Source organism: Trichoplusia ni, chromosome 11 (genome assembly GCF_003590095.1).
Source record: "Trichoplusia ni isolate ovarian cell line Hi5 chromosome 11, tn1, whole genome shotgun sequence".
NCBI lineage: Eukaryota > Metazoa > Arthropoda > Insecta > Lepidoptera > Noctuidae > Trichoplusia > Trichoplusia ni.
The window spans coordinates 7,964,150-7,988,577 of NC_039488.1; the positions used below are offsets into that span (position 1 = coordinate 7,964,150).

The 24,428-nt window shown below is 34.3% G+C and overlaps 1 protein-coding gene across 1 annotated transcript; it reads left to right on the forward strand.

The window, feature by feature from the left end:
* The first annotated feature begins 553 nt into the window (after window positions 1-553).
* Window positions 554-19,195, forward strand: LOC113498747 (SID1 transmembrane family member 1-like). Its single transcript, XM_026878887.1, has 19 exons — window positions 554-811; window positions 2,532-2,601; window positions 3,627-3,723; window positions 4,497-4,619; window positions 7,371-7,753; window positions 8,195-8,278; window positions 8,731-8,903; window positions 9,747-9,913; window positions 10,722-10,874; window positions 11,415-11,526; window positions 11,868-11,979; window positions 12,679-12,861; window positions 13,559-13,679; window positions 14,181-14,303; window positions 14,792-14,908; window positions 15,482-15,614; window positions 16,823-16,948; window positions 17,589-17,667; window positions 18,647-19,195. The coding sequence occupies exons 1-19, from the start codon at window positions 705-707 to the stop codon at window positions 18,821-18,823; spliced, it is 2,640 nt and encodes an 879-aa protein (XP_026734688.1). The 5' UTR covers window positions 554-704; the 3' UTR covers window positions 18,824-19,195.
* The last annotated feature ends 5,233 nt before the right edge of the window (window positions 19,196-24,428 follow it).

A 24,428-nucleotide genomic window follows, 5' to 3' on the forward strand; every position in this document is an offset into this window, starting at 1 on the left:
GTCCTGGCCTTTTCCCAACTATATTGGGGTCGGCTTCCAGTCTTACCGGATTCAGCTAACCAGTATTGTACAAGGAGCGACTGCCTATCTGACCTCAACTCAATTACCTGGGCAACGCTTGCTTCATTAAATACTTTGAAATCATTTTAATACAACAATAGCAGTTGTTTGCCTTTTCGAATGATATTTATAGCTTTAAAAACATTAGCTTCCCTTGAAAAAGTTGCATGTCCCAAAGGGCCCATAGTGTACTATACTAATATTATGTAACACCTTTTCATAATATTAGAATAGTAACATAAAAGTATTGAGTCTTGAATTTTAAAATTATTCTTTGTGTTATTCCAAGGTGTTTACCTATAAACTAAATTTTATCAAAAAGAAAGTGTGATTAAACAGCATCAATTTTTATATTTATTTTAATAATTTATCATAATTATATCTGCGTCTATTATGGTACTTAGAAATTGTTTCGTCGTAAATACTCCAAGATTTAGTATTTTTATTACTAAATCGCAGCACTTATTTTAACATCGCATTTGACATAACAATCTGACACCTCAGTTTTGATTCACAAAATCTACGGTGATTCGGTTTCTCGTAAACACAGAATTTTATTTAAAGATAAATTGTTAAGTCTCATTTGAATACAAATTAAATGATTCGTAACGTAAACATATCAGTTTGATGTAGTTATAATAAAGATGGCGGTATTAAGTTGGATAAAAGTAGTGTTTTTAATCGGTTTACCATACATATGTATGCAAGAAAATATCAACAAAGGCGAAATTATTTTCCACTATAACAATACGTGAGTATTTGTTTAATTGCACTGATAAACCTTGTTTAATAGGTTTTCTATAGTTTTACTCTTAAAACGTGCATTATTCGTTCTTTATTGATTACAAATGGAAAGATTTAAATTTAAATGAAAATAAAATCCATATTGAACTGTTTGTGATGTAATTAGCTCAAAAATTACTTGTTATTGTTCAAACTATGTTTTTGTGTATAAATATGATTTTGTGACACAAAGTAGGAACAATTTTAGATAATTTAATTGTTTCGATTATTTTTATTATTGTTTTTGAAAAATATTTCTTTTTCTGCCTGACTGGTACTTTTCTGGGAAGCCCCTGACCTGATTTTTATTAAAAAAACTCGATTCATTAATGACTATTATCTGCAACTAGAGTAACTTCATCCTTATTAAATTGTCTAGAATTTTAAAATCTTGTAGCTTGAATAGATTATTTATAAACCTATAGTTCAAAGAATATTTAGCTAAAAAACTCAGTCTCAACAATATGAATAGAGAAAAAACATACTTAAGATTCATTTTTCATTTTATTTACTCCATTTTTAAATTTTATTCCAACTCACTCACTCTGTGGTCTCTGACTTCAGGGTTGTCACATGTACTTTTAGTCAAAGGACTCAAGCTTATTCAGCCAATTCCACAGAGATTTACAAAAAAAAATAATTATTCCTCTCTATAATACTTGTTGGTACAAAAATAAAATAAAGCCAATATGTCTTCTTGTAAGAATATATAATATATATATTCTTACAAGAAGACATATTGGCTTAGATTATTTACAATTTTACAGAGTTAAATATTTACAAGTTAAAAAACAAAAAATATATAGATTTGCGCAATATGTCTTCTTATCTGTCATAGTCAATGTTCTAATAAAAAAGATAATATAGTTAACAATGTTTTATTTATCAATAATAGTATGTTACTATGAGTCACAAGTTGAGGAAATAATATAAACAATAAGGACAAGTTATTTATCTTGTTTTTATTGTTGTTTGTGTGTCATGAACTTTGAACTACTTTCTTTGTGTTTTATAATTATTTTTATTTAAAGAATCAATCAATACTTCAATAGTTTTTTTCATTATAAGATAGTGTTGTCACAAAGGAATAAACATACAAAGTAGAGGAATATTGCTAGTGCTTTTTTTTTTTCTTTTATCACTCTAGAAATTAATCCCTTGACCAAGCATGTTTCTAAACAGTTATAACACAAAAAAGTATCAATATAAAAAGAAAAATATACATTATTTACAAAGATTTATTTACATCAAAAAAGACATCTTCATCCCTGCCACAGTCGGGAAACGTGCCTAGAAGGCTGGCTGCATTGCCACGTTGTATGGCAATGCTAATTCTTTGGGCAAAATATAGACCAGCCTTCTGATCACGTGTAGAGTCGACCAAACGCTTTGAGAGTTCTTTATAAAGAACTCGTGCACCTGGTCCCCATGTCCCGAACGTTTCGACCCCAAACTGCTCAAAAATATAATAAAAAAAGTTGTTTTTCAATCTGTCATTAATTTACTTTATATTGTTACAAAAAGATATATAATCCCAAAGATGTATATTATGAACTGAATAGGCACTTATGAAAAAATAAACTACTCAACTGACATTGAAACTTTAAAATTCACTTCACAATTTACCAATGAATCCTAAGAAAGACTATAACTTAAGAACTCAAAAAATTAATCATCTTTTGTTACAGATACAAATATAATGTTCCATACACAATCTCGGTTAACAAGAGTACTGAATATATACTGGAGTTTGCTGGGGTAAGTAATTAATTAAACAATTATATAATATTTATATTTTTATATGCGAAAACTAGCTTTTCGACCACGTCGAGGTCGGTTATATCTATATGTTCTTCCTCAAGGTCTACTCTATCTCTGTACCAAATTTCATTAAAATCAGTTCAGTGGTAACATTATTATTATGCTAAAATCTAATAGCAACACTACTGGGATGGAGTATTCTAGCCTTCTTCTCCCCATCCTAAAACTGTCAATTCTGCTATTGGTGCTATATTTGTAGGGTCAATTTTGAACAAACCTCACTATTCAACCTTACAAACTTATACCTTGACAATAAAATTTTGATGAACAGAAATAATAAATTATTGAAACTTATCTTCTAATCTACATCAAATATTTAATTACAAGTGACCTAGTTTCTAAATAAATATCCATTAGCTTATATATTATGTATGCAAAGTGTGGTTGCAGACTATACTGCAGTATTCTTTGTAAGCAACGCCATCTAGTTTCAAAACTTAGAACCAACTCGACTTGCAGTTGTCTTAGTTTGTCGAGAGATGGCGCTGTTATTAATTCACGAGTGCATTGTGTTATAGGAAAGTAATTTAACTTACATTTTAAGTTTGAAAGCAAATTTTATTTGTTTCAAATGATTTTAATTTGATTAACTTGGATTATTTGAAAGTATTTTGATCAAAACATTCTACACCTGGACTTTAACATTGAAAATGTATATAAAGATAAATTCAAATTAAATAAGATATTGTTTAACATAAACATAACTATTTTTCTTTGTCAAAACCTGTAGTTACGTGGTGTGCTATAGAGAATATTTTATCTACCGATCTTTTTTCGTATTTTACCTTTTTGGATTGTGGATTTTGTGAAAGACGATATGGCTGCAAAGAGTGTTTCTTGTGAGATGACGTCAGATAGAAAGGTACTTAAGCAGAAGACATTTTGCGCCGACCCCAAATAATAATTGGGATAAGGGCAGGGGAATGATGAATGATAACCTCAAATATGTAATATTATTTCAGGAGACGGAGGCATACGACACTCCGGCCCGAGTGACGGTGGCGAGTGATTTCGCGAATAAAACATACCCCTTGTTTATTACAGCGAGACAACAAAAGGGTATGTATATTTCCAATAACTGGAAAAAAGTCTTGAACGAATCGAATTTCATTTCACATATTTTTTGAACTACCACGATATTTCATTTCTGTCGCTTTAAACAGTCACCATGCAAGTACTTAAAGTTCTTGGCTAATCTTAACTATGTTGGTGTCGGCTTCCAGTCTAACCGGTTTCAGTTAAGTACCAGTGTTTACAAGGAGCGACTGTCTATCTGACCTCCTCAACCCAGTTACCTGGGCAACACGATACACCTTAGACTGGTTGTCAGACCTTTAAGCTTCTGACTACCTGTAACGACTGTCAAAAATGTATGAATAACAGCCGGGACCCACAATTTAACGAGCCTTCCCAAACACGGATTACCTCGTTATGTCAAAGATGGTCACCCACCTACCGACAAACGGCGTCAAGCATAGATTAACCTGTGATCGATTCACTTATGCAGTTATAGCTTAGCCACGAGCTCTTTTTAATATACGGGACGGGTCTGTTGGTCTAGTGGTTAGTGACCCTGACTGTTACACAAGAGGTCGCCCGGTCGTGGGTTCGGTTCCCACCCAGGACAAATGTTTACGTGATGAGCACGATCATTTGTTCAGTGTCTAGGTGTAATAATTTATCTATATTACGTATGTATTTGGAAATATATAAGCATGTTTAACAGTTGTCTAGTACTCAAAACACAAGCTCTGCTTAGTTTGAGACTAGATGGCGTTGTGTTAAAGTTGTGGAATTATATTATTATTATAAAATGCTTATTATATTTCCAGGTGTGTTCTCCTGGCAGCTCCCAATGCTAGTCCAGACCCCAGTCAGCTTGGAGCAGTTCACGAATATATCTCGAACACTATGCCCTCACAATAACATGTTTACAGATGACGAAGATACTTGTGGTAAGTCGTTATATATATATAATTGTGTTTATATTTGTATTTATATTGTTATTCGATATATATGTTGAGGTGTATGTAGTATGATAGTACTTTCGTGGGTTTTTGTTTCATTAGGTTGACTTAAAAGGCTGTATTCGGAAACGTTTGCTCTGTCCGCGCTAAGATGACCTTTTTGACAGATGTCTGAATACGAAAAAGATGTGTTAATTTCGGTGTTTTGTAAAGAGAAACGATTAAATGCGTGATATTTAAATATGGCATATTTTACTTTCAAATATAAGAGTATTGTATAGATTTTTGTTACAAGAGATAAAACCACATTTTTGGTGGGTTTTTTAAAACTTATTTTGATTCAGTAACGTTTTTTAATACAGCCATAAAATATTCAAATTCCCGACTTTACTAATTTTCTGATAAAATGTAAGTAAAGAATAGAGTATTAAGAAAACAACGAAAATATTTTCCTATTTTATAGCAATTACTATTTTAGTATACAGTATAAGGGTTACCAGTAACGATATTTTTACAAGAATTGCTAGTTGCGAAAATAAATGTCCAATTTAAGAATTGTTAAATAATCCACGATACTTTATAATTATAAAACTTAGTTAGATTAGTATCAAATAAAATTATTATAGTTTTTCCTACTTCTCTTGAATTTGATGAATCCCTATTTTAATTTAAGTTTTCTTTCTGTTCACGCTATCTTTAGTCAGTGGGAACAGGATTAGAGTCTACTGTGGTCCTCTAATACGTAAATATTTATTGATAACTTTTATATATATATATATACATATTATATTATATATCTATTAATAGACCCTGGTCTCGTATGAACGCTAATAGCAGAGTCTGCTTATGCTCGGGCCATACTAGAGGCTAATTAAAATAATTATCGCGTTAATAAAATTGTTATCTATTGTTAACGTCCTTATACACCATCTCCACTGGTCTGTTGGTCTAGGGGTTAGTGACGCTGACTGCTATACCGGAGGTCGTGGGTTCGATTCCCACCCAGCACAAATGTTTGTGTGATGAGCACTATCTTTTGTTCTGTGTCTGGGTGTAATTTGTCTATATTATGTATGTATTTTGTTTATCAGTTGTCTAGTACTCATGATAGAAGCTTTGCTTAGTTTGAGACTAGATGGCGTTGTGTGAAAGTTGTGGAATATGATTATTATTATTATAATCGCGATAATTAATGGCATTTTTCATTAGTATGGCCCCAGTATTACAGCGTGACTGTATACACTTTAATATAGGGATGTTGCGAAAATTCGTATCCGCAGTAATCGAAGCCTGTGTGCCAAATTTCATTACGATCGGTTTAGTAGTTTTAGCGTGAAAGCGAGACAGACATTCAGAAATACTTTCGCATTTATAATATTAGTATGGATAGAGTATAGTTTAGATTCAAAACGACGACGCATCAAGATTGTTGGCCTGTTAAGTATTTATCTGACTAAATCAGCTTGATTTTGGCGCGAAAATATATTGGAAGAAAAAATGGGGTTTGGTGTTTGGCGTTTATACGAGACCACATCTATAGCGTTTTTCAAAATAAAGGGGACGAAAGATAATATTATTTCGAAAGAAATAGGAATAAAAATGCACTTTGATTTAATATCCAAGTTTTTTTCCCTGAATATTTGCGATTTTATATTATTTAAATATAGGTTTTTTTATTAGTAAAGATGAGCTATTACTATGCTTGTAATTTTATTAATATTTTTATATATTATTATGCTTTGCGTGATATGCACTTTATATTGTTTATTTAACTCATAACTGTTAACAAGTTGAATAGATATAACAAAATACTCATTGGCCTAGCCTTTTCCCAACTATGTTGGTGTCGGCTACCAGTCTAACCGGATTCAGCTAAGTACCAGTCTTTTACAAGGAGCGACTGCCTATCTGACCTCCTCAACCCAGTTACCTGGGCAACACGACACCCCTTGGTTAGACTGGCCGTCAGACTTTTCAAGCTTCTGACTACCTGTAACGACTGTCAAAGATTTAGGAATAACAGCCGGGACCCACAATTTAACGTGCCTTCCGAAACACGGAGGAATTCGTTATGACAAAGATGGTCACCCATCTACGGACCAACCGCATGAAGCATAGCTTAACCTGTGATCGAATCACTTATGCGGTTATAGCTTAGCCACGAGCTCCTCAGAATGTCCGAATCTGTTATTATAAATTTATAAATATAAGTAACACTCGTTCCCACAGTTAAAACTTTTTAAAGAGTAACTTTGGAGTTTCTTGCCGGTTCTTCTCCATAAGAATGACACTTTGGAACCGTGCAACTAGAGTCATCATTGTAACGTTTTGAAAGTGCCTGGAAAACGGCATACTTGAAATAAAAACTTTTGATTTTGATTTTATGTAATAAAGACTTTTAATTGATTGATTGATATCGTATGGTTGATGTACAACCTGGTGTCAGAGTTTAAACCTAGACATAAAGATCTGATGTCGATTCACGAGTTCGCGACGGTAGTAGTTAATTTTTAACCTATATTTGCTGTTCAAAGATTTATAGTATCGTAAGATATGTTCAAACAGTTTTTAATTTATGATATGAGTTAAATAAATAATAACATTTGTATACCATAGCTTTTAAATAACAAGACAGAGATTCCATACGCAATTTACAATCTTAATCTAAAAATTTAAAGTCTAATTTTCAAAAACCATCTCTGCCTTGTTCTGAAAACTTTAATAAAACCCTCTTTACAGATGTTTCTACACAAAACACACCAATAATACATCTAACATCATCATCACCGGATTCGATAAATGTTACCATTTTAGTAGAAACCGTCACAGATTTCTTCGTCCGTTTAAATTCTACCACGAATTTAACAATAACGCCAAGCCAACCGATGTATTATTTCTTCCCGTTCGATCAGTCGAATGATCTGGACCTGTCTTACCGACACGCGAAAAGGAAGTATTTGTGTAACACAGAATTGAATGATGATGAACAAACGACTTTGCATAAGCATTATTTGATGAGCAACTTGGATTCCCACAGCTGGTTGTATCGACCTAAGAGTGTGATCGTCATGATTGAATCGGACGATGATATATGTGCTGTTGTTTCGATACAGAATTTTTCGGTGAGTACTCTCGTTTTGTTTTTTTTTTGTAATGTTGCCATATGCTAAAATTTATTAGTTGCCAAATTACCAGTAATAGTTTGAAAATTATAGTTTTGTATTAGTAATTTATCTTCTTTCTATTTTGTTTCTGTAATTTGTAAAAAATGGAGAATCTGTTAAAAAATAATATAAGTTTAAATCTTTATTTCTCCTTTCTCTTTTTACCTTAAATGTAACATTTTTGAAAACTATTGAATGGTTTAATTTTAATTAAAGAAAAATATCCATTCGATCTTCTTCTCACATAATATATATTTTATTTTTAAGGTTGTATATCTATTTATTGAGCTTTTTTATATAAATGTTCAAAAAACATAAAAATCAAGAAAGTAGTTTTAGTTGTATCTTGTAGTAATTTTGAATAAGTTTTAAGTTTTGATGAATATCTTTATTTTCCAGTGCCCAGTATTTGATAATGAGAGAGATATATTATACGATGGATATTATTTAACTATGACGCGAAGAGGCGGGATCACTCTCACAGTAAGTATTCAATTATTTATAATCGATTTCGAAAAAAAGTAACTTGGTTTATTGACTAAGCACACTGGATTACTAAAAAAGATATATAAAAAAAATGATGCGTTTCATCTTCATTCATCCGTTTAGCCCATAACATACGTATCAAATATTTTTTTTAAATCGTCCTGGTGGAAAAACAGAATATATATCTATATAAAATACCTATACAATATTTTTTCGTAATGTACCTCACGGACTTATTAGATATTTTCAGTCAAATTGTTTGCACGGTAACAGACTTCTTGTAACTTCATTAATAAATAAGTTATTCTCATCTTACGTGATTCCAATTAAAGAACTACTAAATTGATAGCCTCCGCCATTTTTAAACCTCTCTTAAATAATTTCTTCTTTCTTCTTGAACCAATCATGAGAAACTCCAATCCCAAAAACTTCAATAATTCCTATTTCAGCAAGACACATTCCCAGTTGGTTTCTACATAGTGTTCATTGTGAAGACATCAGACGAGGATTGTACTGACAAGGCCGGCAACAATACACTACCTCGCGTCGCGCACTACCTGGGCTGGGCCGAGGAGGAGGTAGTGCAGTTAGTGACCAACGATGGCCGGGTCAAAACCTTCAGGTAGGTATCTATAACGTATGATTTGATATAAGGAGCTCGTGGCTAAGCTATAACTGCATAAGTGTCGATCACAGGTTAAGCGATACTTGACGCGGTTGGTCCGTAGATGGGTGACCATCTTTTTCATAACGAGTTCCTTTGTATCCAACATAGTTGGGGCTTGGCCGATGATCTAGAATGTATTTTCTTTATTTTTTTATCCTGGTGTCGCGGGGGCTTTCACAAACATTCAAGTCACGTGCACAAAGACACCAAAACTCAGGACAAAATAATGTTTGTGAATCACACAAATGCTTGTTCTACGCGGGGATCGAACCCGCGACACGGCTATTCATTCAGTCGAATGTTTATTGATCAGGTTTGAAACCTAATATTATAGTAATGCCATTTTAATCCCCGACGCAAATGTATGGTGTTATAAGTTTGATGTGTCTGTCTGTTTGAGGCATTATAGCTCCCGAACGGATTGAGCGAATTCAATTTAGTTTGTTTTTTATTAAAGGTGAATTATGTGCGAGTGTCTTTAGACATGTTTGATAAAAATTGATCGAAACGACGAACGACTCCCGTGGTCGATTGGCGTACGCACCGGTTTCAAGGTGTCGCTAGCTCTGAGGTCCCGGGTTCGATCCCCGGTCGGGACAATTTAAAAATTCACATTTCTACATTGTCTCGGGTCTGCGCATTTGTGGTACCTTCGTTGTATCTGAATTCCATAACACAAGTGCTTTAGCAACTAACTTTGGGTTCAGAACAATGTATGTGATGTTGTCCGCATTTATTTAGCAACTAGGTTATGTTGATGATGATGATGATGATATATACTAAATTTATATAACACAGTTTCAGGATAATTCAGACGATATCTTACCAGGAGTACGCTATAGCCGCGGGCGCGGTGCTAGCATTCTTCAGTTCCTTCTATGTAGCCTTCATCATAGCCGTGTTCTGCAGGAAGAAGGTCATAGGTCACGGACAAGGTCAAGGTCAACTGGTGACCAGTGAGGAAGGTATGTGTTAGTATCTTATTGTTGTTATTTGGGGATTTTTTTATAGAAAGCTAAGGAATATTTTGATTAGGGTGTGTTAAATAAAAAGTTGAATTAGTAGGGATGATGACTGGGTATAAAAGAAAGAATCTCATTACTCCCTCAGTTAGATAATTGAAAAGTATGAGACACGAATTTATTCCTTTTTTGGAAAAACTAGAATTGACTGCTTTAAAGTTTAGGAGAGGGGGCTTGTGACGTAACGATAGAGTAAAATTTATACTCAATCGTGACGTCACGCGTAAGTTTCATTCACTATAATTTGGTCAATTTATGTTTGCGAGACAAATTAAAAAATACGTATACATTATTTTACAAAAAAACTACAAGACGGACACTGCAAAAAAAATTTGTCATCATCCCTATTATCTAAAATTGAAATCCCGCTGATAGAAAGAAAACCAGCTACATTGTTTAGGAGGCATAGTGTCACAGATAGACATATATGTACATACTATTAAACTTTTACCTTCTCTTGGAAAAAAGCTCATAATCATGACAGGGTTAGACCGATTTTGGTCTTGAATCATAGCTAGAAAACCCTTTTGCATAAACAAAACTAATCATTATTGCGTTGGGAAATACAAATAAAATGTTTTGTGTATGTTTTCAAATAAATAAAAAAGTACTGTTGAAGTCCAAAAAATATGTCAATTTACTGTTTGACACAGCATTGTATTAAATATTTCAACTTTTATCAATTTAGTTTTTGGTATACAAATATTTACCATCATCACACATATATAACTCCACTTTCTCCCCTCCTCAGAGGGTCTCTCAACTCCCCCAGTCCCCCAGGACTTGCCCAGCAGTGGGCCCACACGCCGCCGCCGCGTGGCCATAGACTCGCACAGCGGCGAGAGCTCGCGACACTGTCTCGTTGGTGAAGGGGACATGTACGCTGAACAGAGAACTTGTCCAGGTAAGAATTTCATTGAAAATTATGTAAAATACAGTTTATTAGGTTGACTGTACTTGTAGCGGAGTAGTTGAGGTCGCCACAGAAAGCGACGTGTCGCGGTTTCGATACCCGCGTACGACAAGCGTTTGTGTGATCCGTAAATGAATAAATATGTATTTTGTATTGGGTGTAGGTATTTTTTATGTTTATGAAACTAGACGTTTTAAATTAGTATGATAGCATTATTTTTCTTCTTCAAATACTGTTGCGCTGTTTTGATTTCCTTTTATATCAAATCTCTCGTAAGGTTTGCTGTAAGAGAACCCAACTCTGGGTTAAGCTCGCCTTTGTACATGAACTTTCCAAGAACATAGTGTCCTAGTGTGTATTTGTGTGCAATAAAGTATAAATAAATAAATGCTTGTCCTGAGTCTGTATGTCTCTGTGCATGTGACTTGAATGTTTGTGAAAGCCCCGCGACACAGTAAGGGGTTTTTTTTAAACAAAACAAAATAGGGGTCAAAGAAATCCCTAAAATATGAATGTATTTTTTGTTTTTAGATGGCAGTTCATCATCAGATACTGAATCAGATTTCTCAACTCTTGACGATGTGAACACGGATAAGGATATCTACAGATTAGGCGGGAAACTGTGTGTTGCCAACTTAGCTAGGTAAGATATGCTGTGGTAAATTGTGTTGCCAGCTTAGATTGATTATAATAATAAAAAATATCTAGTCTTAATCTAAGCAAAGCTTGTATTATGTGTACTAGATAACTGATAGACATAGTTATATATTATATTTATGTATTTAGAAAAACTATATTTTATTTTTTCATTTGTATTAATTATTGTCTAGTGCATTATAACTTTATTTAGTTTAAAATGACTTACTTGAAATAATGTAATTTGACAACGCCCAATTAAACTTTTGATATAGTAATCATAATTATTCTATTTAAGTAATAACTTCACAACTTTTGCTAATATTAGTTTCATATTTTGTCCAACAGATGTCGTCCGCGCGTGCTCTCAGCTAGATCCAAGATGTATCTGTGGAATGTTTTGACTGTCGCCGTGTTTTACACCTTGCCTGTCATACAGCTAGTCGTCACTTATCAACGGGTGAGTTAATACTGGGCTACGTCCCACTGCTGGGCACAGACCTCCCCCATCATCATCATAGCCTTTTCCCAACTATGTTGGGGTCGGCTTCCAGTCTAACCGGATGCAGCTAAGTACCAGTGTTTTACAAGGAGCGACTGCCTATCTGACCTCCTCAACCCAGTTACCTGGGCAACACGATACCCCTTGGTTAGACTGGTTGTCTGACATTCAAGCTTCTGACTACCCATGACAAGATGTATAAAAAACAGCCAGGACCCACAATTTAACGTGCCTTACGTAACACGGAGGAACATTATTTAGAACATTATTTTCTTCTATATGAAAGATAAATATAAATTTATTCGCAAATGTGGGGTAATATAGGTTACGCAGACACTTATTAAGGGTTCAGCCATATTTTGCCATGAAGGCATGCAATTTTAAATCTGAATCTAATAAAAACTATAAACTAAGAAAAAATATTTTTCGCTAATTAATTCACTTATAACATACTAAGCTTTATTTAATAAAAAAAATAGTAAATACTTTTTAAATTTAAATAGGGGTAATTTTTTCCATTGTTTGGGTATTTTATTATAAATCACTTGAGCCATGCAGTAAACACTTTTAGGCATAAGTGCTGTTTTAGCTGTTTGCAGACAAAGTAAACGATTGTTTCGCCTATTCTATATGTCTTGCTCCACCTTCTCTCCCTAGCTGCTGAACCAGTCGGGCAACCAGGACCTGTGCTACTTCAACTTCCTGTGCGCGCACCCGCTGCTGGTGCTGTCGGACTTCAACCACGTGTACTCCAACCTGGGCTACGTGCTGCTGGGCCTGCTGTTCCTGGCGCAGGTCTGGCGCAGGCATAGCACGCACCAGAACAAGACGCCCGAACAGGTGAGGGTTACCTGGCCCCGGTACACGAAGACCAAAGGAAGGAACAAACCAACAACCCACCCAGAGTTTTAGTCAGTAGAAGTCTGACACTTATTTCCGCTCAACCCAAAGCTAAAGGAGTCATTTGATGATTTTCCCGGACAGGTTTTATTATCTCTGATAGGGTTATCGCGGCGCCGGTACACGAAGGCCAAAGGGAGTGGTGTTTTGGTCAGTAGAAGTCTGACTCTCCTTTCCGATCAACTCAAAGCGAAAAATGAGTCATTAGATGATATCCCAACAGTAAAAAAGTTGTTAAGATGTTCAACCACAATTTAAAAAACCCTGATTGTAGTAAGTCCGACTCTTATTTGACTGGTTTTTAGAGTTCCACATAGGTTTAAAATTAAACCCTATTGGCTACGTTGTTTTGAGGCTACGATGTCCATCGGTCCACGATTTTTTCTACTCGGGATGACTGGCATAAAAAATATATATTATCCTATTCTCAGACCTACCTAATATGCACATAAAATTTCGTATTATTTTATATTTGTGTGCACGTGACTTGTATGTTTGTGAAACCACCCGCGATACAATGATTAAAATCTTTATTGCGAGTCGTTTTATTTAAAAAAAATCCCTCTAATAGACTCAACATGTCTTCTATTTACACCAATATAGATATAGTTTTTTTATTAATAAGTTTGTTTAACAGAAAGAGCTAGGCATCCCGCAACACTTCGGGCTGTTGTACGCGATGGGCATAGCGCTGGTGAGCGAGGGCCTGCTGTCCGCCGCCTACCACGTCTGTCCCAACAGCATGAACTTTCAATTTGGTAAGTGTATTCATAAAAATAAATACATTTGGTTTTGTCTAGCCCACTGTGTCCCACTGCTGGGCAAAGGCTTCCCCTAAATCCTTCCAATATTCTCTATCCTGGGTAACATGGAAGAAGTCCTCGTGGTAAGCGTTAAGGTCCTCTCGCCTCCGCTTCCTAGGCCTCCCACGGCTCGCCGTCCTCCCATAGTGTGGTGACTTTGGCGCAGCGACCGCTTTCCATGCGATACATTACCTAACAAATACATTTAAATATGTAAAAACCCACGTTTTTAAATGTCACTCCATTAAAATTTTATCAAAGCCGTTTTTATAGTTGAAAATTGCATTGTCATCGGGTTAAAAGCTACCCTGATAGTTTCAGTCTGCTAGCTTATCGGGAAGATATAAAAACGGCAGGATCAAATGTGATAGAATTTGAATGGAGTGACATTTAAAACGTGGGTATTTAGATTTTATTAAATCTATAATTTATTACTTATTACTTATGTTTTTCCAGATACATCATTCATGTATGTGACCTCAGTGCTATGCATGGTCAAGATATACCAGTCTCGACACCCGGATATCAACGCGAGGGCACACGCGACCTTCGGAGTGCTAGCTTTAATTATATTTATTGGTAAGTCTAATTTATTGTCTAACTAACTGTTGCCCGCGACTCCGTCCGCGTGTGTTTAAACAAATGAAAGTTGACAAGTGTATATTTTATGAGTGGGAAATAGGTATAAAAATTCCGATTGAGGGTTCTGTATAATAGAAAAACAGAAAAAAGTTTTTACGACATTAAATTTTTACCTTTTAACCGTAGTTTACGCGATTTTTGTTTTGAGAGTTTGATGTTATACTGCGTGTAGAAATACATCATTTCTGAATTTAAAATGTCTATCTATTGTCCATGAGATCAGCATGGTGTCGCACGGACAGCAGATCTTTAGCAACTGAATTCCTGTTTTACCTTCTGGGTTCCATACCCAAAATAGAATATAAAAAAAGATCAGACTCTCCAAATATTCGAATTTTTACTAAAAGCGTATATAACGCTTCATGTCGACTACTGCCATTGTAAAACATACCCTATCTCTATCATTATAAGTACTATATTCCCAGGTCTCGTTGGAGTGCTGAACGCTAACTTCTACTTCTGGATAGCGTTCACTGTCCTTCACCTCGTGACTTGCCTCATCATGACCTTCCAGATATACTACCTGGGCAGGTTTAGACTGGGTGAGTTGGAAAAATCTAGATTTTTTTAAGTATTTTTGTACTATGATGTAAGTCTGTCTTTAAATTTGGATGAAATTAAACACGGTGTGCAAATTTGATTATTATTATAATCAAATTTGGTTTAGTTAGGTTTAGTTTGGTTAACTTAGGAGTATATTTTGAACAAATAGTGTGATACGTAAGTTAATTATATATAACGGTCTTTATCAGCCATTTAAACTTGTCGATGATAGTGGTAAGATTGAATGAAGAATAAAAACACATTTAAAAGTTACAAATAATATTTTCAGAAGACGACTCCTTCGTTAAGGAACTTAAGCCTTGTATCGATGGGTTTGTGTGATATATTAATGCTTGTTCTGAGTCTGGATGTCTTTGTGCATGTGACTTGAATGTTTGTGAACCTCCCGCGACACAAGTATAAAATTCCTTAGTAGGGGAGTCGTTTTTTTAAAAATATATGGAGATATACTTTTATAGCTTTCCTAGTTTACCTCATTTGTAGAGTAGGATAACAAACAACATTGTTAGTGATAGTTTAGTACACAGTGGGTCTGTCCCCGTGTCCCGCAGACGGCGGGCTGGTGTCCCGCGCGGCCCGCTCGCTGCTGTCGCGGCCGCTGGCCGCCATCACGCCCACGCACTGCGGCCGCTGCGTGCTGCTGCTCATCGCCAACCTCGCCAACTGGGCCATCGCCGCCTACGGGTGACTATAGCATTACATTATATTCTATACTACTGTCTATTAAGGTACAGGTGCGAAGGTCCGTAAGCGTATTCTAAAACTTGGGCTCAGTTAAAAATTGACTTTCAGTCGGACTCTGTTAGGACACATTTATAAAATACTAGCTTTTCGGCCGCGGCTTCGCCCGCGTCGAGGTCGGTTATATTGCGTTTCCAAGTGAACTCGTTAAAAGTCCGGGATAAAAGCTATCCTATGTTCTTTCTCAAGGTTAACTCTATTTCTGTACCAAATTTCATTAAAAGTAGTTCAGTGATTTAGACCTGAAAACATAACAGACAGACAGACAGAGATACTTTCGCATTTATAATATTAGTTGAGATACTCCTGTCTATAAGGTAAAGATGCGAGGGTCTGTAAGCGTATTCTAATATTTGAGCTCAGTCAAAAATGGACACAAGCTCAGTCGGACACTGTTAGGACATATATACTATGCCTATACTACACTTATGTATGTTTAATAAGATCCAACAGACAAACCATGTCGATAGTTCTGTTGGGTATTGCACCAGATTTAATGTTATTATCATGTACGTTTTTTTAATAATAAAACGAAATACAAACACAATTTTCTGACACCTTCAGACCTAGTTTTATTGATAGAAATGCACACAAGAATTCAATGCGCGGTTAGCGACAACAGGGCCCCAATTCTGATATTTTACAATGGCCAATGAATTAATGACAATAGGGATGATGACAATATTTTTTCTGCAGTGTCCGTCTTGTAGTTTTTTTGTATAATAATGGATACGTATTTTTTTATTTGTCCCGCAAACATAAATTGACCAAATAACAGTGAATGAAACTTACGCTTGACGTCACGATTGAGTATAAATTTTACCATATCGTTACGTCACAAGCCCCCTCTCCTAAACTTTAAAGCAGTTAATCTTTGTCTATTCTAGTTTTTTCTGAAAAAGGAAAAATTACGTGTCTCATACTTTTCAATTATCTAACTGAGGGACTAATGAGATTTTTTCTTTTTATACCCAGTCATCATCCCTATTAGATTACATTTGCAATTTTTCATATTTTTTAAACCGTTTTAACCTTCCCTGGATTTTCACGAATATTTAAAGACTAAAATAACCCAAATCGGTTCAGCCGTTCTCGAGTTTTAGCGAGACTAACGAACAGCAATTCATTGTTATGTCTGTCTGTCCGTCTAGCGTCGCCCAACACAGCCGCGACTTCGCCTCTCACCTGCTGCTGGTGCTCATGAGCAACTTGTTCCTCTACACTCTGTTCTACATCGTGATGAAGTTGCTGCATCGGGAGTCCATACGGTGGTACAGGTATGATCTACAAATACATCATATGAGTTGACTAGCTGGTGAACGCGACTCTGCCCGCGTGGAAAAGAAGCTTTGAAATTTGGCTTAATTATTTATTTAAAAGCAATTTAAACAAATAATTAAGCCAAATTTCAAAGCTTGTATTCCAAATAATTCCTAATCTAAATCCAAAAATTTCCAAAATTTATTTATTAAAACAGAAAAATAACATCGTTTCTCATATGCATGCCTATTATAGGGACACACAGCATTTAGAACATAGATGTACTAAGGGTTTTTTTTTGTAATAATGCTTGATTTCGGTAAGTTGAGTCGGGCAATCCCGATAAATACACGAGAGTTAACCGTTGCATCTTTAAGGGCCGATTTTTCAATCACCAGATAACTTATTCGACGAATATGTTTGACGTTTTGACAGCTTTTGTATAGAAAATATGTCAAACGGCCATATTTATTCCTCAAATAAAAGTTATCTGACGATTGAAAAATCGGACCTAATGGTTTTAGTTAATTAATTTAATTTTTAACCTCTGACGCCTCTCGAGAACATGCTATCAAAGTCGCCATTGGCAACTTCATATCATTTATTTATTTATTCATTGAAATAATGATTTTGTTAAATACATTACTTTTCCCACAGCTGGGTGTTCATCGCGATGACGTACTCCATATGGTTCGGATCCAGCTACTTCTATTTAGACCAGAATACTAATTGGGCGGTACGTATAACAAAACATCTTCTTTTTTACTTCTTTAAGAAATAAAAATGTCTCCTGCCTAATAATATTACTTGTTTACATTTTAGGAAGTTCAAAATGACGATGCTAATTAATTATTATAAAATTAGTGATTATGTAGATGATAAGCGCGCTTGGTCTTAGTATTGTCTCGGTACATGTGGCCTCCCTGGTGGTCGACTAGATAAATTTTGTCAGACTTGCCACTATTAGTTTCCATGTCTTCATTCCTGAAGGTTTTGACATGCCTTGACATTTCATTAGGACTACATATTACATTTGGAACCGCGCAACTAGAGCCATCACCTTAACGTTTTGAAAGGGCCTGGAAAACGGTCTACTTGAAATAAAAACTTTTGATTTTGATTTTTTTTATTCTATTTATTTAAAATAGGCCATAAAGTAGCACTTATTGAGTGTCAGTTACACAGAGAGCTCTCCGTATCGCCCACCCTTCACCGCTTCCTAAGTGCTCTAGCATATAATACTTATATCGCGGGGTGTTTCACAAAAATTCAAGTCACATGCACAAAGACACCCAGACTCAGGACAAGCATTCGTGGATCACACAAACGAAACCACGACACGTCACTCACAGTCGGTTTGACGTGGTAACCTATCTGTACAGTCCCAATTGTGATAAATAATATTATTTAACAACCTGCTCCAAAAAAATACTACTGGGTAGTCAGGAGACAGAAAGTCTGACAACCAGGGTCAACCAGGAGGTCAGATAGGCAGTCGCTCCTTGTAAAACACTGGTACTCAGCTGAAACCGGTTAGACTGGAAGCCGACACCAAAATAGTTGGGAAAAGGTTAGGATGATGACGATGATGATGAGGGTGATGAGGGTGATGGTGACGATTATGATGATGATGATTGTGGTGATGATGATGATGATTGTGGTGATGGTGGTGATGGTGATGATGATGATGATGATGATATAATTTTCTTCCACAGCTGACCCCAGCGCAGTCGCGTCAGAACAACAGACAATGTTCTCTACTACAATTGTACGACTCTCACGACATTTGGCACTTCCTCTCCTCGACCGCCATGTTTTTCTCATTCAATATGTACCTAACCATAGACGATAATCTCTCTAGAACTCCGAGAAGTAACATTATGGTATTCTAAGTTAATTCAGTGGAAATCGATTTTTGGTAACGAAATGTGTTTGGGTAAGTGTGAGTCTATGCTCGCCATTGTAAGGGTCCTGTACAAAAAACTGTTTATTTTAAAACCTACATTTGAATGGTTTTTTTTGTAGGTAAAAAATATTCAAGATGAAGAGTTTTTTGTATCTAATAACTTTTGTGAGGCTTATTCATAATTTTATTATTTATTTAATAATGGTTTATTCATGATTTTCGGTTGGGTCTGAAACTAGTCGGGCGATTTTAATTAATACGCGTGAATCTTTATTAAGTGAATGAAAAGTAGTTTATATTAAAATGTAAATTATTTCGTATATTGGCTCAAATTTGAATTATTTTATACCATGACAACAAGCTCAAAAAATGATAAAAACAGTATTTGAAAGTTGTTAATAGTTATTTTTTATTCCTTTAGTTGATAAGTTTGCACGTTTTTGTAATATTTTTTTATTAATATTTCTTTTTATTGTTCTTTGCAGTGTTTAAGTTTTTTTTAATTTTTCGATTTTGTTTTTGATTCTAAAACATCAGTTTCTATTTCAAACCTTAGTTTAGCTTTAGCAAAATATATTCTATATATATACGTAAAAGCTAGAATAAAAGATAATATACTATTTTTTTCTCATGATAACAACAAAAAAACCCTTAATTATTTAAATAACAAAAAAATAGAACAAGAATTTGAAATCGAATTTATAATTGTAATAAGTTGATTTTAATGTGCTTTCAATCTTATTACCCGACTACAATAAAAAGAAGGATAATAAAAATAAAACATTTTTAATTAAGTCTGTTTTCAGTTATTTATAAAACTACAATAATAGGGATGATGACTGGGTATAAAAAGAAAAAAATCTCATTAGTCCCTCAGTTAGATAATTGAAAAGTATGAGACAGGTATTTTTTCCTTTTTTAGGAAATCTAGAATTGACAAAGATTAACTGCTTTAAAGTTTAGGAGAGGGGGCTTGTGACGTAACGATAGAGTAAAATTTATACTCAATCGTGACTTCACGCGTAAGTTTCATTCACTGTAATTTGGTCAATTTATGTTTGCGGGACAAATTAAAAAATACGTATCAATTATTATACAAAAAACGGGCACTGCAAAAAAAATTGGCATCATCCCTATTACTATTGGTGCGTATATATTATTTCGAAAGAATAAGTGTTTGTTTGAGAACAATAATTGAAAATATATTTTTGTTCAAATTGATAATAGATCAAACATGTATCTTTTGTTTGAATTCAGTGTTATTTTTACAATATTTTGTTGGAATATTTCAATTTTAAACTACATTAAACGGTATGTATCAAAAACCCTGTCCGATCAATTAAGAAATATAAGTGTAGTGTAAAAACATTATGTACTTGTGATTATTTTTTTCCTTAGCTGAAACCGGTTGGACTGGTAGCCGACCCCAACATAGTTGGGAAAATCCTAGGCCGATGATGACTTGTGATTATTTTTTTACTAGCCCACTTTTTCCCACTGCTGGGCTCTCCAAATCCTTCCACGGTTCCCTGTTCTGAGCCACATTTGTGGGCAATCTATCTATCCCTGATCTATCCCAATCTATCCCTGATCAATTTATCTAATTTTAAATAATATCGTACAGGTTAACTATGAAAACTTCTAGATTATAACAACTAAGTAACTACCTAAAATTGAGTGTTTTTAATTTAGGTTTATTACCCAAAATTCTGGCTAAAATTTCTCCTTAAATTCTTTGCTGAAGAAATATATTTCGATTTCACATAGTTTTTTTTTCAAAATTTTCTTTAGAGCGTCTAACAAGTCACTTAAATGTCCTTATATGTCACTAGCTGTTGCCCGCGACTTCGTCCCCGTGGGTAGAAGATATGTTTTGATTTATACCTGCCCTGTCTTTTTCCACATTTTCCATTGTATCTTCGCTCCTATTTGTCGTAGCGTGATGATTTATAGCCTAAAGCCTTCCTCGATTAATGGTCTATTCAAAACAAAAAGAATGTTTCAATTTGATCCAGTAGTTCCTGAGATTAGCGCGTTCAAACAAACAAACTCTTCAGCTTTATATATTAGTATAGATATAGATTCAAGGATCGGACAGGGTTTTTATACATACTGAAAATAAATATATCGCACGGTGTGATCTTAAATTGAATTTTAATCTCGTTTTTCTAGTCGAGATAGAATAGTATTAAAAACAACTAATTATTTAAATAATCCATAGATAATTAAAAAGGGCAGGGCCCCAATTCTGCTATTTAAAATGGCCGATGAATTAATGAAAATTGGCTTAAAATGACATTTTTTGTATTTTTTCCTGCAAAATAATTGGAAATTCAGGATGGTACACCCAAGGTCAATACAATTAAGTTCCAATTATTGTATTGGAAAAATGCTTAAGAGAATCGGAATAATTTCAAATTTAATCCAATTGCCATTCATTCATCGGCCATTGTAGAATAGTAGAATCGGGGCCCGGGTCTATGGGTATATGTCATAAATAAATATAGTCTATACACTGCAATAAATAAAAAGACAAATTTTAAAATAAATAATTATACCGTATTAGTGATAAATTGTTTTAATTATTATAAAGATATAAGCTTAAAACACGCCTTAGTAGATTTAAACTGTTGGGTTCAAATCGATTATTTATTAGATGGCAAAGTGGCTGGTGGACTTGACTGCTATACCGGAGGTCTCGAGTTCAATTCTCACCCATGGCAAATGTTTGTGTGATGAGCACGATCATTTTTTCTCTGTCTGGGTGTTTTTTATCTATAACATGTATGTATTGAGAAATACATAAGTATGTTTATCACTTGTCTAGTACTCATAATACAAGCTCTGCTTAGTTTGAGACTAGATGGCGTTGTATTTAAGTTGTTTAAAATTAAATTAAATATTTTTAACAATATATTAAAACACTTAACTTATATATTTTATTTTCTAATAATTAATTATTATAATATTATTTAATTGATAATTTATAAAATCTTGATAAATAGTCGATTGAACCCAATTTAGTGAACACCAAAGCTTAAAAAATAATTTGAATCAATTAGTGAAACGAGGTGCTATGAAATTGTTAACAAATTCTTGCTTGTATGCTTGTTCACGTGTGTGTTATATACAGAGGGTCAGGTGCGACTACTGCTTGTGTCCATTGTGATTCAAATGAGAATAGGATCGACTGCGACATATTGTGACGTCATAGCTGTCAATTCTTACCACTAGAGTGAGCAAAGCAAGTTTTTTTTTATTTAAATGTATTTATTGGAGTGAAAAATTAATTGATCAGAATCGATTTTTCAATCGTCAGTTAACTTCTATCTGAGGAATAAATATGGGTTTGTCATATTTTCTACACAAACATATTCGTCAGATAAAAGTTATCTGGCGATTGAAAAATCATCCCTTTGATCATTTATTCAATGTTTTTATTTAAATTTGACATAACACTAATATTGATTTAAAAATAAGTTTTTTTTATCAAACTTTACTTTTTAAGTGACATTTGACAGATAGAGGTTATCGACAATCCTATTCTTATTTGCATCGCTTTGTAACTGCTGTTGAAGACAAGGGTCGTCTATGTAGAACATTATAGACGAATACAGTATAAAATATGTCCTTCCTTAAATAAACCACTCTGTAATAATATGTTTGATTGTGTGAAATGCAAATATAATGTAGCAAATATTAGTATTTAAATATGTAAATATAGTTAGATTCATCTATCTTTACCTTTTGAATAATAAAAACACATCGTTTTTACTTGAAAAGCACTTATTCTCGTGATACTGTTAACTTAAATAGGGGTTAAATACATTGTCTTAATACCTTACCAAATTAAAATATCGCGATATAATATACATATGTATACTATGTACTGTAAATTATCTCCAGATAATGGTTTATGTAATTTTGATTCTGACTTCTAAAGGTACTATTGGAGGAGCTCGTGGCTAAGCTATAACCGCAGAAGTGAAACGATCACAGGTTAAGCTATACTTGACGCGGTTGGTCCTTAGATGGGTGACCATCTTTGTCATAATGAGTTCCTCCGTGTTTCGGAAGGTACGTTAAACTGTGGATCCCGGCTGTTATTCTTACAACTTTGACAGTCGTTACAGGTAGTCAGAACCTTGAAAAGTCTGACAACCAGTCTAACCAAGGGGTATCGTGTCGCCCAGGTGGGTTGAGGAGGTCAGATAGGCAGTCGCTCCTTGTAAAACACTGGTACTTGGCTGAAACCGGTTAGACTGGTAGCCGACCCCGACATAGTTGGGAAAAGGCTAGGCCGATTATAAAGGTACTATTGAACGGAACCAAAAGCGAGTATCATAGCCTTCATATGACAAAATCTAATAATATAAATTTGTTTAGTCTGTCAGACAGATTTCTAAAAAATGTATGTATTTTTGATTTCATCACATTATTAAAAAGTAAGAAAGATTAAAAGCACTAATGATGATGAAATGTATGGTAGTGGAGGCTAGTGACGTCACTTGCTAGTAAAGCGTACTGGTAAGTGACGTCACACGAGATTTTAAATCACTGTACTATTAATTTTTGATTACGAGATAAGAGAAAAGAAATCCGTATTCAATATTTTTTGGAAATCTGTCTGAAGATAGAGATTTTTTTGATCAATACTCTATTATATTCTAATATTTTTAACAGTCATTTAAATAGTTATGACGCAACTTATTGGTTTCCCATCTCGAGTCGCGTAACACTCAAATTCAATGCAAAGAATCTTCTATGAAAGTGTTCGCAAAATATAAGGGCGTTGTTTAAGTTTAAGAGAATTTCCATTAATTCGTCGGTAATTGTAAACAGCAGAATTAGGGCCCAGTGTTATCAATATTGTTAGCTGTCGATCTAACGTCGTTCCAAATAGTGCCACTGCACGAATTGGCGCTAGTGGCGGGTTGTAGATCACCAACTCGATTCCATCGGGTCTTAATTAACAGTACATGTGTATAATAAGCCTTTGAAGACCTTGATTCAATAGTGTTACCCTTTTAAATGTTCAAATTTTCAACTTTCCGCTGTCTTTCATAGTTTCTTTGATAGGAAATTAAAAATTGTAAAATGTCATAAACATTGTTGAGAATGTTCGATGTTTTGATGATGGGGTGAGAGATTTTATTTAAAATTAGATTTTTAATGTATTTTTTTTTTACTTTTTATATTTTAGGTTTTTTATTTCCTTTTTTTTAGTTTGACTGTAACGCTCATAGATAAGATTTTCTGAACAACATTGGAATGTGGAGGCACCTTCAATAATATTACTTTAAAGAGCCTTATTATGAAAGAAAAACATTGATTGATTTTATTTCTATTATTTTTAATACGCAGAGACCGTGTATCGGATAATATTTGCAATGGAATACTAATAATACAATGAAAATATTCAAACCTCAGACGAGATTCGAATTTGCGACTTCAAGCTTCAGTCACTTTATTAAATAAGCTATTGGGTCAATGACGAAGGATTTGTCACGAATTATACACAGGTTTTAATTCCGTCTAAGGTCTGAATTTTTCCATTGTATTTATATGAGTATTTAATAGCAATCATTTGA